This window comes from Numida meleagris, chromosome 4 (genome assembly GCF_002078875.1).
Source record: "Numida meleagris isolate 19003 breed g44 Domestic line chromosome 4, NumMel1.0, whole genome shotgun sequence".
In the NCBI taxonomy this organism is placed as follows: Eukaryota; Metazoa; Chordata; class Aves; order Galliformes; family Numididae; genus Numida; species Numida meleagris.
In genome coordinates, this window is record NC_034412.1 from 10,451,330 (window position 1) to 10,470,095 (window position 18,766).

Sequence of the window (18,766 nt, forward strand, 5' to 3'; positions counted from 1 at the left end):
TTCCCTCTGCCACAGTCACTCTGCAGCATGGAATCTATTTGAGACTAAACAGTAATGGATCACCAAAATGCATTGTGCAAGCCCAGACTGAACCAGGTGTATCCATGGCTGTTGGATCTTTACCTCTATTATATCATGTTCACAAAGTGCATCCTTTTTTCGGGCAGGAAATAAAGATTCTTCTCAGTCCTCTACAGAGGCATGTAAGCACTAGGTGTTATGCTGTGCAGTGTGAGCAACAGGTCTTCTGTTTAATTGATGCTTAGGTATGAAGGCGTGGGCAGATTCACATCAATTAGATGTTATTTGAAGTTTTATTAGACATAACTTAATGACACAGGTAAAATTGATGTTTACAGATAATCACAGTCCTTTTCAATCACAAAAATCAAAACACTGAGTGTTAAATTAAATTCTGTTACTATTAGAATACATTCTTAAAAAATGTGGGTGGTTTTAAACTGTGCAGCTGCACGTAACATTCACAAAATAAATGAACTTCAAATAAAAAAATAAAACAAATATGTTAATACAAAATGGATATTTACAGATAATGAAGTTCAACACTGCCCAAAGAACCTCCCAGTCAGACTTACCCATCCCAGACATATGCAAGCCTGGTGCTGTTCCTGGGCAAGAAGGAACTTCTCACACAATTTGCAGCAGCAAGAATCACATTGTCCTGTTAAATCGTTATGAACTGGTCCATGGTGTAGAAATCAAAGCATAGAAACAAAGTGGCGTACCAGAGCTGATATCAGAACCCACTCTGTTTATCGAGCAGGAGAATTTCAGTCCTCACATTTGGGGCTGACTTGCTTTTTGTGCATTGGTGCTAGACTAGCTTGTCTGCATCATTCTTAACGATAACTCAGGAAATGAGTTATCATTAAACTAAAAATAATAATAATAATAAAAAAGATGCTTTAGGGGAAAAGAAAAAATCACCCTTTATTTGCTTTGCTGTTTTCTGTTTCCTTTCCAGTGTGCTCCTTCCACTATGGCAACCAGCAGTATTGTTCCCATGGAGCAGATGACAGATACCACATTTTCTCACCCAGGTGTCTAAACCAGAATGTATGTGCAAACAAGGAGCAGCACCATGGACTCTCTGCCCAGATGAGCTCCAGTAAACCAAGCTCAGACAGAAATCCCTGCCACAGGATCTATACCTTCACGCTGAGCAAAACTCAGGAGTTCATAGCAAAGGAAGAGGGTATGTTCAGGTAAGTAATTCACTGAACTATGTGCTTACATCTATAGTTTATTCAACGTGAGACGAGAGGACCAGCCATCTTTTATAAAATGCTCTAAAGGTACAAGAATAGTTTTGGATCCACTGAAACCCTACTTGAGATTGTATCAAAGATCTGACAGGTTTGTGCTGGTTCTTCGCAGAAGTTTACACATGAAGTAACCTGAAAAATGTGGAAAGGAAATGTCAAATGGAGAAGTATTTTCTCTCTTTAGAGAAAACCTGATTAATGTTTGCTGACAGAACAAATAATGTATTTGCTACTGCTGCTGACTCATAGCATTCAAATACATCAACAATAGTCTCCAGTAGCATTAAAATATATAAAACTTTCGCAAGTAAAGTTTTACAGCTGCTTTGGACGACTTGGCATCTACAGCTGTGTTGAGTGTAAATCTCTGGCCACACTGCCTATTTGCTGTATGCTGTTCATCCCACATCACCACACAAAACAGGGTTTCCCCTCACTTATTTCAAGTCAAGATCAGGCATTTTCTATACAGTCATATGCACCAATAAAAACCAGTGACAGGAGTGTTTTCTTCAGTGCTATCTTATATAGTAAGGCAAGGGGAGATTAGTTGAAAAGAATTGCCTTGAGAAAGAAATGAGCTGTTTGTAGGACAGTTCTTCTGCTCCCATTTGAATACAGAAAAGTGCTTCTATAGCACAGTGGTCTTGTCTGACCAGATTTATCAGCTGGCCACATTTTTACTGACTACAACAAAATCCCAGAACAAATTATTGAATTTATTCCACGTGTAGTGGTGGTATTTTTAATTCAGTGCAATAGTGCCTACAATCAATACTTTCAGATTAGCTATTCTGGGAGTTTGCCCCATGACTTCAAAGTGACTACAGAGAAATACAGTTATTTAAGTCTTTTGGGAAACCACTACCACTCCTCATGGAGAATCCCAAATACTGCAATTCTAAGGCACAAGAGATACTTTTATCCTTCAAAAATAAAATACCTAGTTCTCTATAGAAAAAAAATATGCCCGCTGGAAGGAAATTCTCACACATAGTTATTTTTTACTTATGTGAGTACTTCCTTAATCTTACCGGGGCCTTTCTGTAAGCCAACATAATCAAACCGCTCCCTTCATTTCCAGTACTTAAGTATCAAGGTACTATAAAGCAGAAAACAAAGGCAATATAAAGCATTACTAGTGAGCATACTTCATGTCAGTTGACTTCATATAATTAGTAGTATAAAAAAAAAAAGGTCCCGCGCAGTGCTGGAGCACCTTCTTGCCAGAGGTTTTAAAGCATTCTTAAGGCACTCATAGTCTTAGCTACAGGTCACCACCACCTGACAGAGATGTGGAGAGGTAAGAGATGGCACTGAAAGTTGTGGTTTCCAAACACTAACCGCTACGTGATACTGCCTCCCCAAACCAGGAGAAATGTAAACATTTCCCATAGGAAGCATGAAAGGTACGATGGAAAGAGGAAGCAGTCCTGACTCTGGGCTGAGGTTGACTTAAGGTAAATCTCTGTACGATCTCATAAATCAGGACAAAAAGATCAGAAAGTTGTTCCCTAGACACAAAACCTCCAGTTTCACAAGTGCAAAATAGCCCAACTGAAGCTGCACAAAGCACTTCTGAAGCCAAGAGTGGCTTCCTTCTATAAAAGTATCCAGTATCAAGCTGGTGAATGAGGAAGAAAATAAGCGAAATGGTTAGTGGGATGCTGCAGCTGAGGGGACTGCGTCCTTTGCAAAAGTAAGAAGTGCTCTGAGTGTGCAGTTTCCACAGTTGAGAAAATGTCTGCCATTAATATAATGAGCCAGGGACTTGGCTGCTGGTGGTAGTGTCACTACTCCAACTGCATCTCCAAATTTAGCTCCTGTTCTGTAGCTTAAGCCAGTGAGAATCAAGACTCAAACGTGTTAAACTCCTTTTATCTGACAGATAAACGACCTTTAAAACATAATGCAGAAAACGCTTTTAATTACAGCAGAGGAAAATCTCCTAAATGTGATGAATCACTTGCTATGGAGCCTCCAGGCAATAGAAGCAAGTTTTTTCTATTTTGTTGAGGTGCCATCAAAAAAATGACAGCACCATGTGACAGCGAGTAGGTCAACTGAGTATAACAAATCAATGAATACACAGGTTGCCTTAATCCAAGGCAACCTAAGAGGCTAAGAGAGACCCAAATCACTCAGGCACTGCTGATCCTCAGCCAGAGACTTAACGACATCTTTGTCATCTGTGAATGTCAGAGAGATGCACTTTCCAAACTGAATTCCCCAGTCCCTTCCATTTTGATAAATGTGGGAGTGATCATCAGTGCTGAAAGTAGCCTAGTCTGGCAGTCATCAGTTAACAAGGAATAGCTGACGATAGAAAAAACACAATGCAAGAAAAAGCATGCCTCTCAACACAGGCACAATGGAAGGATAGATCCATGTCCCACTGTGATCTGGAGCCACACCTGTGAAAATCTGGGAGGGAATAATGAGCATGTGTGTGACAGAGTAGCATTTAATGGAGCCCAGAAAGACTTGTTTCTGCTGGCTGAACGTGTCTTGAGCACAAGATGAAGTGTCTGTCTCCTGCATCCCCTGTGGCTGACCCTTGACACAGGTGCCTTATTCAGCCTGTTTGGGCACCCAGGTGAATCTCCATCCTCCATCATCTTCTCTGCGCACAAAAGCTTGTCCTTGTTGGAAAGTGTGTGTTCTCACATTGCGGTGAGGACTTAGAAATGTTGTGAAGGCCACTTCTGTTTTGTTAGGTGACAAATCATTAGTCAAATATGGCAACTCGTAGGCTGGAAGGGAGGAAAGGCTTGGCTCTGGTGAGGAGATGCGTGGTGCTGAAGGACACTGGGGGAGGAAGGAAGAGTCCTCACTGCATGGATGGGTACTGTTAGCTGGAGGCAAGTGGCTGCAGCTGTATGCTGCTGACACTGCTTCGCTGTGGTCATAGTTGATGGCTTCACCAGGGCTAAGGCAGTATGTGTGTTTTCCAAGGTCTGAGGTCAAGGCACTGTAGTTAGCTGAAGATTCATCAATGGTGTTGACATCTTTTAATCCTAAAGTCTCCAAGACCCAGCTGTCCACAGCAGGGCTGGCTTGCTCTTCACAGGCAGTGAATTCATCAAAGAGGTTCCTTCTAGCTTTAGAAGCATGAGGAGTTTCTTGAACAGCAAAGCAGTAGTCCTCTTTTAATCTCCTTTTCGTGTTTTTGAGAATAGCACAGTTTTTTTGGCCATGGCAGGATAGCACTTTCTATTAAAAATAGAAGGCAGAGAGAGATTAAAAGCTGGTTTTCTAATTAACAGTAAACAATGTATTTCTGATCTTTAATTTTAGATGGGTAAGACAGTTACTACTGTCCCTATAAAAAATACTTTCTTCCATCCTTCCTCCTTAGATGTATGGATACGACTAATTATTCTGTCCTTACAGCCTCTGCAACAACATAGTCTCTGTAAGAGAAGAATTTGACAATGTCAGTGAGGCCTGCACTTTGATTGCATTCTCACTCAGTAAGGCGTGAAATGAGAGCTCCCCCCTGGCTGTGCTGCACTGCTCTGTGTTGGTGCTGCCAGCAGCATTTGGCAGGTGAGTGGAGTGTTGGGGGGAAACATGGCAGCCTGACAAAGAGGGAGGATGTTGAGGTAAGTCATGCTGGGGCAGGTGTGATGTTGGCCAGGGAGCACTTGGAGCTGCAGCTGCCATGACTTTAATAGCTTCTTTTCACAGGAAAGTCTGGAATAGGTGGTGGGTTTTTTTTGTGTGTGTGTGTTTTTTTTTTTTAAGGAGATCAGCATTCTCATGCAAACAACATGTACCATTGGAAGGTGACAGAAACAAATCATAGAACATAAATCACCCAAAATGTTTAAAAAAAAAAAAAAGTTTTTCAGAAGGGGTAACTGACAAAACAGGCAAACTCAAGAAAAGTTTTAATACGTTCCAATCTGAACTTTTTACTAAAGGAAAAAAAAGATTTGGGACATAATAACGTTACTTTCCTCTACTTACAACCTAAACTTAACCATGCTATGGGCTATATTGTCTCCACAGTTAGAACCTGATAGGATCTCACAATGCAGGTTGTCTGCACTCTTAGACCTTCCACGTATTTGAATGGCATGTACCTATTCACCTTGTTTCTTTTGCACATGTCTATACAACAGGTCTGGACACAATACCTTAGCTTTTTCTTCTAAACACTTAATCAGGGCAGAATTCAGGTACTGTCGGAGGTTATTATTTTCTTCATGTAACCTAGCGAGCTCCTCCTCCTTCTGAAGCAAAGTATCTTGAAGCTGTGGAATAGAGATACTGATGAATAGGTGTTGACTCTGTAACTTAATAGCAATTGCCCTATGGTACAGGCTGCTTGGATTTGCTGAACAGGGTGTTTGCTTTGGGAACTCAACCCATCCCCTTAAGCCTCTTGTCTCTGTTAATCTAAGTGGCATGACTGTTCAGTTTTCACTTTTGACTTCTTTTATTCTTTAGTAAGTGTTTGAAAAGATTACTCTGGAGAAGGAATTTATTTAAAAAAAAAAAAAAAAAGACTAAGTGCAGAATAACAGCAGAAAAGAATTACAGGTGAACAGCCAGAAACTGTCATGGTCAAAACAGCAGCTATCAGATCTCCTCCTGAGATGCAGTAAGCATCCCTTCACATCCCTTTCATTGCAATTTATAGTTGGCTGGTGTGGGAAGGGAGATGGAGCTGAAGGCTAACAATTGATGGGGCTTGGATGCAGAAGGAAGATGCAACTGTCATTCTTTACAGTAAAGTGGTACTCAGGTATCCCTTCAATCCTGGACACCACCATGCCAACTGAAGTACATATACAGAGCAAAGTCCCGGTTCTAAGAACTGAACAGGTATGTTTTACCTGCAGAGCCCTAAAGCTATTTTTTTATGGGAAGCGTGGGTCTTTGCAGAGAGACTTGTGCGTCCTGATCACTGTTCTGGAAACTTCGTTAGGAGGATAAAGGACCTCCAGCCATGGATCCCAGATACCTGCTGACCACAGGGTGATAACCACTCATTTAAATGATCGAGGTAGAGTCAAAGAAAGCGCCCTGACAAAGGTTTGATTACAGGGACCTTAAAGTCAGTAGATAAGTTTCCATCAGCTTCACTGTATCAAAATATCATCCCAGGTATCTCATCAGAATGATCATTCTGGGATTCTTCATCTGGAACTGCTCAGTATTGTTCTGCTGCTTGATGCGATTTGCAAAGAAAAAAGAAGAGGAAAAATAATAAGGAAATGCTTGCTGGTCAAAATGATTGATCCTTCATGTCAGTAGCTGATTCTGGTGGAATCATGTCCCATGACAGTAATCGTTGTGGGTTCAGGAGGACATAGATAATATATTTCTAATTAACATCAGAGCCTGAGGGATTCCCCAGCTGTGTCTCCGGGCTTCTGCAGTGCCAAGGTGCTGTACGAGGGGAAGACTTACACGGAACCCCATTCTAGCTTCGTGGAATGACACGGGGGGACACGCACGTCAAGAAAAGACCAAAAACCACCCGAAAGCAGAGAGCCGCATCTCCACCGCCCCAGCGCAGCAGGGAGCGGGGTGGGGGGCCGTTACCTGCTTGTTCCTGTAGAGCTGGGAGGACAGCTGGTCTCCCCGCCACGCCTCCTCCTGGCCAACGAGCTCGGGGGCGAACAGCCGGCCTGGGCGACAGCGCAGCGGGGTTAGTCCGCTCCGGCCGGCCGGGGCCGGGCCCCTCGCCCCCCGCCGGCGCGCACTTACCCGGCGGCCGCGCCTCCCGCCGGCCCTGGCCGTGCTCGGGCGGCTCCGCGGCGCAGACGGCGGCCCACGTCTCCTTGGAAACCCCGGCGGGGACAGGCCAGGGGCAAGCGCAGCCCTGGCCCCCGGGGAAGTCCGGCTCCGGGCACGGCCGGCTGCTGCTCTGCGGAAGCAAGGGGTCGTAGCGATGGGGCGGCCCGGTCCCCCTCCTCTGCGCGCCCCGGGGAGAAGGCGGTGTCAACCCTGCCCCGGCGCTCCCCCCGTGCTAGCTGGGGTTTGCTCAGGTACCCGGCGCAGGGATCCCCGTGTGCCGCTCCAGCAGCCGGCCGCCTGCTCGCCCCCCGCCCGCTGGCAGCGCCCTGCTACCGCCTCTGGGCACCGGGCGGCGCCGCCCCCGCGGCAGAGGGGCTCCGGGCAGAGGTGTGCCGAGGGCTGAGTTTCCTGTGGTCCCTTGGGAAATCTTACGGTCCCGAGCAGGTTTTAGAGGAGGAGAGGAGCCGGGTTGTTCTTGGCCAGTCCTTTCCTACCACCTCGAGGGCTCGATTCTAAAGCTGCACAACTAGGCTGCTTGCTCTACTCTGCCCCTGCAGTTCTTGCAGGAGTCCCAGGCTGCACAGTAGCAGAGCCTGGAGTTGTTTCTGGAGTCACCCCCCTTTCCCTCCTCCAAATAAGCACGAGCTGAATCTTTGAGAAGCAACGGCAGAGCCTGAAGCCTCGAGAGGGGAAACTGCTCATCCAAGGGGAAGCACAGCAGCAGAGACTGCTCCTGCAGGTGGTGGAGAGCCGTCTTCCTTCTCCATCTCAGAGGGCACAAAAACTCCTGCAAGCCCCCAAGGCAAAGAGACCAGCTGCTCCTTTTCTGCCTCCAGGTCGAGAGAAATGCAAAAAGCACTTACCATGTTAGTGGCAGAATGAAATGCAGGTCTTGGGAGTACGTTTAAAGCCCCAGCGAGGTTTAAATGGCTCTGAAGGAGGGGGAGAGGGGGGAGACCGGGGAGGCGAGTTTAATCTAAAGGAGCTCCCAGTGACGCCTCAGAGCTCTCCTGAAACCCAGCAATCTGATTTGGTGCAAAGCTGTCAAACTTGTGACGTGAATAAACAGCAAACTTGCTGAAATCAAAGTCATTCTGGTCCCACAAATCAACACAAGGAAGGAGGGAAAAGAAAAGAAGGAGAGAAGAAAAAAAAAGCCTCCACACACTTCAGGACAGCACTGAGCTGGTGTGTCTGAGTTTCACTCCAGAAAATAAGCAGGGATTGTGGGAAACATCCCACATGTTCAGAGCAGGGCTGTTGGTGTTGCTGGTGTTTTTTTATATATTTTGATTTGATTTGTTTGATTTTAAAGCTTTGTTTGCAGCTGTGAAATCCAGCAGGAAGAAGCAAGTTTGACCAAAATGTCTGGCTGAGGGAGTGGGTTTTCCATGGCTTCCCAGGGGTGTGTAGAAGCAAACATGATTCAGGCAGCTCTGTGGACAGTTCTGTTGAGGAAGAAAGTGCAGATTTCAGAACACCACCATCTGCAATGACAAGCCCCTGCAACAGTTTCACTTTACAGGGAATCAGTTTGCTGTTAAGCCCCAGGCTTCCTGAAGGAAACTTCAGGATAAAAATGCTGTATCGATGGTGTAAGATTTACTATCACAATTGTAATGTGGCAGAAGTCACATGCAGGTGTATGGAAGAGAAAGATTGACTGCATACGCAGTCAGTTCTAACTCAAATCAATTCCATGGCAATCAAAATCCATAGGTGGGCTTGAAATTCTCCGAGGGGAAACAAGCAAACAAACAAAAAGGCAAAACAAAATCTGAGGATGGTCTGTGCAGGGGATGGTGTTAATAAGGCTACTGGAAGAGCAGTTGGTCAGTCAAGATCCTGCTTCTGCCATGGCAAGAGCTATTGAAGGGAGGTAATCCAACCTGCTTGAGGACACAGTCTGCAGCCAGTCAAGGGTGAGGCTGGGCCGAAAGCAAGCCAGGCTGGCATATGGGATGGCCTTTCATTCCCCCCCAGAGGATGCTTAGTGCTGTTACCATATTAGCAAGGCTCAGGGACAATAAAAACCAAGAGGGCCGCTTGTCAACCATTCTTTTCTTACTGGCATATTTTCCTAGGTTGCTGCCCAAGGTAAACTGGCAGCAATGCCAAATTAAATCACTGCCATCACCTCCCTTGATTATGTTTTCTTCCAACTGAGATATTTTATAAAGGGCTCATGCTCCAGAGCCACACCACACCCGGCCTCTGGTCACCTGGCTACAGCAGCTTTCCAAACTCCAGCTCTGCATTCAATACACTCAGTAACTACTGTAATATCCCACACTCTTTGGGTGCCAACGCCTCTCCTGTTTGGCTGGAAAGGCTCTAGTAAGGAACACAAGCTCTATAAAATGCTTTCAACAGGCATCAAAGTTCTGCACTGCCATTCTTGGTGTGTTTTATTCCCTTTGCCTCCTACTAGGATGCCTTGGAGGCCTCCTAGAGCACTGTGGAAGCAAAGACTTCCCCACCGCAGGCGAGGGCGGCGATCCCCAGGCCAGGAAGGGCAAGTAGGAGGCAGGCAAAGCCAAGAGAGACCGCAGCCCCAAGGCCGCGGGCACCCGGCAGGAGAGGGGCCGGGCCGGGCAGCCCCAGGGAGGGCTGGAGCGGACAGCAAGCTCCGCAGAAAGCGCTTGTTGAGACACTAAGGCCCCACGGGGCCCGCCTGGCCCCAGCACTCCCAATGAACACCGCAGCTTCGGCCTCAAGCCGCCCGAGACAGCGGCCATCTTGGGGCTCCTTCGGAGGCGCGGGAGCGCCGGACCCGGCCATTGGGGGAGGCGAGCAGTCCATGTGACGTCATCACCGTGCGCCAGCACAGCGGGGGGGAAGTGATGGCAGTAAGGGTTAGTTCTCAGCGTCCTGCTTGGGCACAGCTCCTGGGCCCTCCACATCGGCCTTTCCTGGCGTCTGAGGGCGGCCTTGGGGTCACTATCTGGCCCTGAGGGGTGGAGGCAGGTGGAGAGGAGTCTGCAGTGGGGAAAATAGTGGAGTGGGTGTCCCTGCGTAAGGGCTGCCTCCTGTAGTCTCCCTGGTCGTCCTTTTAGTCACCGACTGTCCAAAAGCAGATCTACAGATGCAGAGAGCTTCCTTTCTGCTTTATGGACACGGGTGTGAGGAGAGGTGCTGCTGGCCCACAACTGCTGCTAGATGGCCTTTTGCCTGGCACGGTGCTGGTGACTCTGTCTCTGCTTCCTCTTGGCAGAACTTTATGCTCAGGCATGCTGTTTGCTTCTGAGAAGTGGGGGGAGGAGTATGGATGCACTCTTTGATTGAAAACCAGGTATGAAGTAAACCTGTGGTCACCCCATTGTTGCATCTGCAGAGCTGGCATCGTGTTGGTTTTTACTGTTGGCTTTTCTTTCTCAGCTGAGCTAATTCTTTTTGAGTCCCTGCACCATGGTTTCCGTGCCTGAGAATTAAGGATAGTACATGGGTAAAAGGCACCAAATCAGAGCCCAGGTGTCTCATTGGTTTGGGGACATAACTTATGAGTGACTTCCTGTCCAGGAAAGGCAAGTGCAGTTGTTCTAAGAGGGAAAGGGCTAATTTTGCGAACGGTTGTGTGGATGTCACAAATGATGATAGAAAAGCTTCAAGTCATGGCAGCAGTTATACATAAATACATTGTGTAAAACAAGACCCAATAACAAACACTTGCTAATACTTTTACTGTTTGTCTGAGGCAGCTGCTTTCAGGCTCTTACTGCTTATTCTGGTTAATCTTGCACTTCATCCTTGGACTTTATTTGCAACTGAAACATTCACAAAGACTTCAGTATTACTGTTGGATTCAGTAGGGATATACTTATTGGTGTCTAATATCTACTATTTTCTTTAAATTTAATGATTTTTCCTGTTATAATGGTGAAAGTAATCTTCCTGGGGTCTTTCTTATGTAACTCATTTTTATGTAGATATAGCTGCAAAATTATGTTTGGACCATTGTGAACTGGCTTCCAGAAGAGAGAGTAAACAGAAGGAAAATAATAATATTTACATATGAGTGAAGTCAGCTTATATACCAGGCTCACCTCTTTATGTGTTACTTTCCACACAAACACCTGCGCAGGTGTGTAGACTCACCCCAAATCCTCTTCGTTTGTTCTGTCATATTGCTACTACAATGCTTTTCATCCCTCTTAGGAATGATTAGTCTATCAGCAGCAAAATAAGGGCTCACATAGTATGTCCAGGTATTGACTTGATAGTCAGGTACTTGAGTTGTCTGGCATTTGCATGAATCTTTCCTGTTTGTGAACTAAAGATGTGATCAGTTAAGCCTGATGAGACTAATTTGCAAGAATGCTTTTCAGTGGAAATTTATTCAGATACAGGTCCTGATTATTTCCTGATCAGACTTCCTCCACAAACACAAGCTTGAGAGGCACTTCCCAAATCCAATCCCCTGCTGTTTACTTTCGTAAACTTTCCAGTCTTGCTCTTAAAACTAATTAGGTTAGTTTCCTTATGTTGTTCCCACTGTGAGGCTACAACATACTTTCTGAGCTCTGACGGCTAGACACTTTCTAGTTTCCAGTCTGAATGTATTCATAGCAGATATAATCCCTTTTGTCCTTGTGCCAATATCTTGCTTTAGTTTAGACAGTCCTTCTCTCTGTAGTGTTTATCCTTGATGTCTTTGCAGAGTACTGTCCCATACTGTCTTTTTCTGTGTTTTTTAGGTCAAATAAGGCAGGTTCTTTTATGGTTTTCCTATCATTTATATGCCACAGGGACCCATCTCAGTGGGTATTCCCACTGACATTAACCTGTTTTTCAGATGAGTAACCAAAATTAATCTGTCTGCTGTTTAATTTTAGAGAAAAGCATTGGTAGATCTTTTATTTCTTCCTGACACGTTTTAGGCTGAACTTTACATTTTCCAACACTGTCTCACACAAGTGACCAGTTTGGAAACTACTGTCAGCTGGCAGTAAATGCACCGGTGGTCTTCATTTGCTGCAAAATGCAGTTTGTCAGACTGAACCCTGAGTGTTATTGGACTCCAGCTCTTCTAGTTTGATAGTGTCTAGTACTGAGGCATTTCACAGGTACTTGAAAGCAATCAAATTCAAAAGGTGACTTCAAGGGTCTAAAAACTATAACAGTTTGCCTGTAGTTAACCTGTAGTTTCTTACAGTAAGAGTAATGAGTTGATAGATAAAATCTATATTATCTAGATGTGGTTCTTGTGGTGGCTTGAACACTATCTTGTAGGAAATGAAGGCACACAGTACATTTAGATATTTGTGATTGGGTTTCCATGTTTTCTGGTGTATGCTGCATGAGATTTATTCCTGAAGGATCTCCAGACGTGAATTTGACGTTATTAGTGTTTACTCTGCTGTGTTCTGAAAAGGGTTGTTTTTTTTACTCCTCTAAGGAAATAAGTTTTATTTCAGCTGCAACATGGAAAAAGGGTAATGTTATAATGATATGGAATCTTAATTTGAGTAATGGATATTATTTGATGGATTGAATAATGAAAAGCCTTATGAATATCTGTCACTTTCATCTCGAGTGGCTATGATGGTATTTGTGGACTTCTGGAAAGTCTTATAGTGTTTAATGTGCTGAGAAGCTTATATGCCTCCAAATTTGCAGTCATCTTCCCCATTATCCTCTGGATAGAAGCAGTGCAGGGAACTCATTATCACCCAGTGCAGACATTAGGATTTTGAAGGGATGTTCTTTATTGGACACACTTAATTTTGAAGTGGAAAATCACATTACCACTGCGTCATATTATCTTGTAAAAATACACTTCCATAGATTTGCAGCCATGCTTCAGATTTACCCCCAAAACATAAACTTTTATACAAGGTAGCATGCTTCTTATGCATAAGAATATCCTTGCAGATGAAGTATGTAATCAATTTGTTTGAATAATTGAGTGGTATTTGTGTGCCATCTGTTGTGTGCACAAGCGCTCCCCCATCTTCTGATAAGAGCTCATCTTGGTTCTTTCCCATGGATGTAACTGTTGTTTTTAAAGGGATATAAGATCTGTTACCTAAACCATGGGTAACAACTTATGATGACCTAGGACTGGAAGGGACGTATGAGTCATCTTGTCCCATTTTCTGCTTTTATTACACAGTTAGTCTGTAAAAACCCTCACAAGTTTTCTCTTACAACACTCGTACTACTTCTTACTCCTTGACAGTTCAAAATATTACTCTGACTTCCTATCTAAATGTATTCATAGAAATTTATGTCTCTTCTGCCATTTTTGGACTTTGTCTTACGTGGTTCTTCTTCATCCTGTGTGTTTGCCATCTTGATATGCTTCTAAACAGTAATCTATGTTGATTTTGTCTGATTCTGTGTAATCATTTTTTCTGTTTTCCTGATCACCTGAGAAGCAACATACCTCTTGCAGTTAGATCTCATCTTTCTTCAGTGTGAGTGACTGTTTTTTTTTTCACAGCCCTCTCGATTGCAGTCCATCATATCTCCAGATACAGGAGTGAAGAATTGTCCCTTGAAATGGAAAGGCAAAATGAAAAAAGTGCTGTTTTTAGACAGCGCGAGATGTGTTTGTATAATTCTCTGCTATACATTGTCACTGAATGTGAGAGCATCGTGATGAGAAACTTCTCATTCTGGAATTTTCTTGTAAATATTCTGTCACAGGAGGACACTGCAGTGGTTGAGCTTTCTGTGGGCGTATTAAGTCATTCTCTGCATCTTTGTGTTTCAGTTCCTCATTTGTCAATCAGGAATAGTGTGTCTGCTTAGGTTTTTTATTAGTGTAATCAAAAATGTACTTGTATAGCCCCTGCCCAAATGAATCCCTTTGTTCTTGGCTATTACCAAGGGCTCCCTAAATCAATGTTAATTTTGAACAGCAAACTTTTTTGATGAATTTTAGGGACTAACTGGATGGGAGTTTTAGCACAAACCTTGATGTCGTTTTGGAACTGAAGCCTCCTGGCATGGCGTCAGCAGCGTACTACTACCATATTTATTTTCCTCTAGCCAGAGATTACCACTGAATTGAGTTGCCATGCTGCAGCTAAGTAACCTCTTCATCACAGAATGGTGAGTCTGCAGTGTGCACTGAGGTAGCCCCATAGTTAAATGGCAGATCATAAAGACAGTTTCCCATGACTGTATTGTGAGGGTTGACCATCACAATTTTGGTGTAAATGCTGAGTGTTATGAGTGAAACAACGGTGTGCTGAAAGCTGTGTGTTTCTCCATGGTGTTTTGTATTGAAGTCAAACTATTTTTGCAGGGAGATCTGCCAGAAGAGCTTAGCTCATGGGTTTCATCCAATGGGATGAATTTCAGATGCAGAGTTGAATGGGGCCGTGTGTGTAATCAGCTGCTGATGTGTGCATCTGCCTGCTTTATAACCTGATCTGTGAGCTTTCTAGTGTTCACTGTGCTCCCAGTACCTATGTACCGGGCTTCATCGATTTAGTAGTGCTTTTCCTCTCGGCTGGTGCTCGGGAGTTGGCAGTCTGGCTCCCCTCCATCTCTCTTTGGGTGTAGTGCTGGGCACTTTCCATTCTTGGCTGGTGACTGGGAGGCTTGGCAGAGATCTCTGATCTGAGTAAATATATGTGAGGGCATCTCTTCATCGCAGAGCTGCATAGCATTGCCTTTCCTAATCAATAATGGATGAAAGGTCTTAGGATGTGTGGAAATGTGTTGGGGGTCAGAAGGTGAAGGATGTTGTTGTCACAAGCTGAGAAAGATGTCAGGGTTTTTGTGCACGCTATTCAAAGGCTGAGTTAAAACACTAAGTCACTAGGGAGACGTTCTAGTAAAACAGCTCTGTCCGTATACATAAACTCTCCAGCTCCTAGTCCATGCAGGTAGTGTTCGATGAACTGGTGATGAAAAGGAATTAGCTGGCTGGTAATTCATCTAAAAGATTGGCAGAGGATTTTATAGGCTTACACCAGAGCTGGCTGGAGACAATAATCTCTTTTCTCAAAGAATGCTGAGGTCCTGACGCCCAGCTCGTTGGAATGAAACCTGAATGCTTTTTAATTCTCTGTGAAAGATTTTTTTTTCCCTCACTGGTTTTTGTTTTTAGGAAGGAACAAAATGTTTCATTGTGATTTTGTCAATGATTTTGATATAATGGATTAAAAGAGTAAATGTCTTCCAAATACCAAAGCTTTTTAAAAGAAGAATTCCATTCCAAACACATCAGAGCTGTTTTCTCCTCTGAATTTTTGCTGAAATTTCATTTTAAGGAAAAGTTTACACACTTCAGTGGCAGTGTGGGCTCCCTTGCAGCAATGATGTGCAGCAGAGAATGACTGCTAACAGGATTTTTTGTACAGTTATACTTTATGCTGTCCTGGAGTTGAAAGGGGCAGGGGGGAGGCTTGCATCCACTTGGCAGCATTTTACAATGCCAAAGCAATGTAAAAAGGCATCAGAGTGCATAAGAAACAAAAGAAATCTTTGGTTTTTAACTGCCCATGGATGAGTGAGCAGGATTCATCGATGCCTTACTGTAATTTTACACTTGTACAATTCCATTGCAAACTGTAGTAGTACAGACGAGAAAGAAATAAGGTTAATAAGGTGCTACAGAGGAGATAATAAGGGCTTCAGAGGAGAGACATCTGGCTCGAAGATCTTATGTCATAGTCTCCTGATGGGACTAGAAGGAAGAGAAGCTTAAATGGCAGCTACTGAGAGTTACCTGGATGCTCTAGTGGGCTCTTTTTCATCTTGCTTTTCTGTTTCTTCCTGGTCAGTCAGAAATGAGACCGCTTGCCAGCCATGGAACACCAATGACTGGTCTTCCATTCACAGGTAGCACTGAAGCTCAGCAGCTTCCAGATGTGCACACTGGGATCCCTTTGTCAGGTCAGCATTAACTAACTTCCCTCTTACAGTTGGAAAGGAGTATTGTTGTTTGAAAAACAGCAGGTTCGTCTGATGTGATTTAATCCGTGCTGCAGCTATTAGCTGTAGTTACTAGGATGCTGCTGTTGGCCGCAGCTGGCCCACAGCTTGGCTTTATAGCTAACAAGATACATTGCCTTTCTTCCAAAGACAGTGCTTTGAGCCCAATAGAAGTTGTAATATACGCAGTCAGTCAACGTATCAGCTTTGCACTATCCGCCTAAGCTGTTGGGGCATTACTTTTCAGTGTCAGCATGTCACCTTCCAAGTTTCTTGCTTCTTTCCTCTGCCAAGGGGTGTAGTGTCTGAAGAGGCTATGGCTTGCAGTAAGAACTGCAAATATAGGGCTTTTGTAGAAAACACAGTGGTTTCTCTGAAGCACAGCTTTCAGAAAATGAGTCCTTGTTTCTGTGGAGTCTCATTGCTCTTGGTCCTGGAGATTTGTTTGATAGCCTTCAGCAGTCCACTACATTTCTTTGTATACCAATTTAGAACAAAATACGTGATGAAGAAAATGCTATTTTAGATATTCTACTGATGTACAGCCCTCTGTAAGTGCAGGTATTTTAATTTTCAAGAGTCATACTGAATATATCCTGTGAATGAGGAGGGTAACTTGCTGCTGAAAATATTTTGGTTGTCATGCACGTCTGCACGGTATTGTTTTATGGAACTATGCAGTATGTGGACACTAGAGGGCTTGCTAGGATCCCTTCTCTGGTCCCTCACGTGCGGATCGAGCTTGTTCAGTGGGGTACATTCGGGAGCGTTTGCTCACATTTGTGCAATTGGATTTAAGTCTTGAGGGGGAAACCGAGGACTACAAAGACATAAGGCTCTGCTCACTCACCACCTCAGATGGGGCTGTGTAAGAAAGTTCTGATAGTCCCAAATACTAAAGCTAGGAGAAAAGTTGCTTTATTCTTGAGACAGGCTTTGAACAGTGTGCAGTTATCTTTCGTTTATTCACTGAGCACAATTTTCCACCAGATTATTTCCATTAATAAGTCCGACTCCAGATATGTGTGTATATGTATCACAAACAGTCTCATGGTTTTACCAGCATTTTCCAAATTCAAAATAATTGGTTAATTTTGTCTAATGGCATTAATTACTTGATCTGTGTATTTGTTCTCACTGGAGCAATGTTGTTGTCAGCCCATTTTACAAACAAAAGGAAAAAAAAGCTTTTTCTGATACTAAAATGAGTATCGTCCATGTAAAGAGTTAAATAGCATAAGTCACACTACCTGAGTCTTGAGATAAACCACATAGTACTTTTTTTTTTCCCATTTTTGTCTATTATTATTGGATTTCCCTAGGTTCAAATATTAAAAGTGTGGTGTTTTATTTATTTATTTACTTGTTTTTGCAACTATAAGACCTTTAAAGCAGACATTCTTAGGTAATTGTGTAAATACAATATAGCGAAACACCTCTAGTGTGGAAAACAACAAGAAAGCATGGATGTAGCAGGGGGATATGTATTCAGTTTTGGCAGACTTGATTTCTAAGATTATGTTCTGAAGTGTGTATTTCATACAGCTACTTAAAATGAAACAAAAGACCAGGGAACTGTGACAAAATCAACTGTGTCTCTTTATCTAGTTGTGTTTTGTAGGATCCTGACTTTTAGCTATTGCAAATTTTTAGAACACAACGTTTTTTGGAACAACGTAGTTCTGTTTGGTTTTAATTCAGGTGTGTCAGTGATGGAGGAGATCTGACATGTGCCTGTGGCTTTGTGGCCAGGAGCACTCCTGAATTTATCAGCGTAGAAGAGATGAGCCCAGGTAACCAGCCAGGTGGCTTCCTGACATGATAAACTGGAGGAAGATCAGGAGGTAGCAACAGGACAACCACTTCTCACCTGGTAAGTGCATTTCAGAAGATCAGTTGGTCCTGTTGCAATCTTTGAAAGTGAGATTTTAGGAGCAGGGTTGGGGCTAGGGTTCAAGTTGATGCTCCCCACAGATATTCAAAAGGGAGAAAACAGCAGAATTTTATGTCAGTGAGAAAGCCAGTCTGGCTAGAATGTGTCAGGTTCTGAGATTGGCTGAGAGAGTGCCAGTTCCTGGATTTGAATGGGGCAGAAATTCTGGGCTGTGGAGAGGAGAATGTGTCTAGATATGCACAGGCAGCTGGGGAGCTCTGTCTCCCAAAGACATTGTAAAGGAGGGCAAAAAAGAAAAAGGGTGGTTTTGAGGAGGATAGCGTTTCCTCTGCCTTCCAGCATCGCGTGCATCTCTTACCGAATACAAGTTGCTAATGGGAGCACTGCAAACACAAACTTAGTTTCAGTTACACATGCAGTGCAGGAAGATGATTGCACTAGTGATCTCCTGAGGCTCAGACTGGAGCACTGAGCTGCTGTGTAGGCTACTGGAAATTCAGTTGTTTGTAAGATGTACCCTAATCATGCCACCGTGTGCTCAAGTACCAAGTTGAACACAGTGTTATGCACAGCACACCCACCTCCTGGTGATGCTTCCATCCAGTCTGTTTCACCCTAGTGCAGTTGGCTCTAGTTCTACTTTACCTACTGTCTGGGCTGCTGCTTAACAATGTGTTTGACTGGTTTAGAAACAATGATATCGCTGAGTCCCCCCTTCAGCATTTAACAATAAATCTTTGATCTTATTGCTGGGCAATAAGACAGAATGGCTTTGAAAGTCATTGTGCTACCAACAGGCAGCTTTCCAGCAATGGGTTAAGCAGGGCCATCCCTGTAGACTGTCCCTCACCAGTCTTTTGTTGAGTTGACCTGCTAAGATTTTTCCCTCTTCTCCCAGGCTTTCCTCTTCTTTCTTTCTTTCTTTCTCTATTCTTTTTCTCAAGTC

The 18,766-nt window shown here is 43.9% G+C and overlaps 2 protein-coding genes across 3 annotated transcripts in view; one reads left to right on the forward strand and one right to left on the reverse strand.

Annotated features, from left to right (window-relative positions):
• GMNC (geminin coiled-coil domain containing) lies at positions 301–8,073 on the reverse strand. 2 transcript variants are annotated; one of them, XM_021395633.1, is made up of 5 exons: positions 7,901–8,073; positions 7,008–7,167; positions 6,843–6,928; positions 5,429–5,545; positions 301–4,499 (listed from the first exon to the last, which is right to left on the reverse strand). In XM_021395633.1, exons 1-5 carry the CDS (start codon positions 7,901–7,903, stop codon positions 3,858–3,860), a joined length of 1,008 nt encoding a protein of 335 aa, XP_021251308.1. In that variant the 5' UTR covers positions 7,904–8,073; the 3' UTR covers positions 301–3,857. The 2 variants fall into 2 exon arrangements, with proteins under 2 accessions (XP_021251308.1, XP_021251309.1); XM_021395634.1 differs by having other exon boundaries at positions 5,429–6,461; positions 7,008–7,162; positions 7,901–8,059.
• Positions 9,873–18,766, forward strand: part of OSTN (osteocrin) — a 94,237-nt gene continuing 85,343 nt past the window's right edge. The window contains exons 1-2 of the mRNA XM_021395643.1: positions 9,873–10,329; positions 17,628–17,799. The gene's annotated coding sequence lies outside the window, so the exon portion shown is untranslated. The remainder of the gene's footprint in view (positions 10,330–17,627; positions 17,800–18,766) is intronic.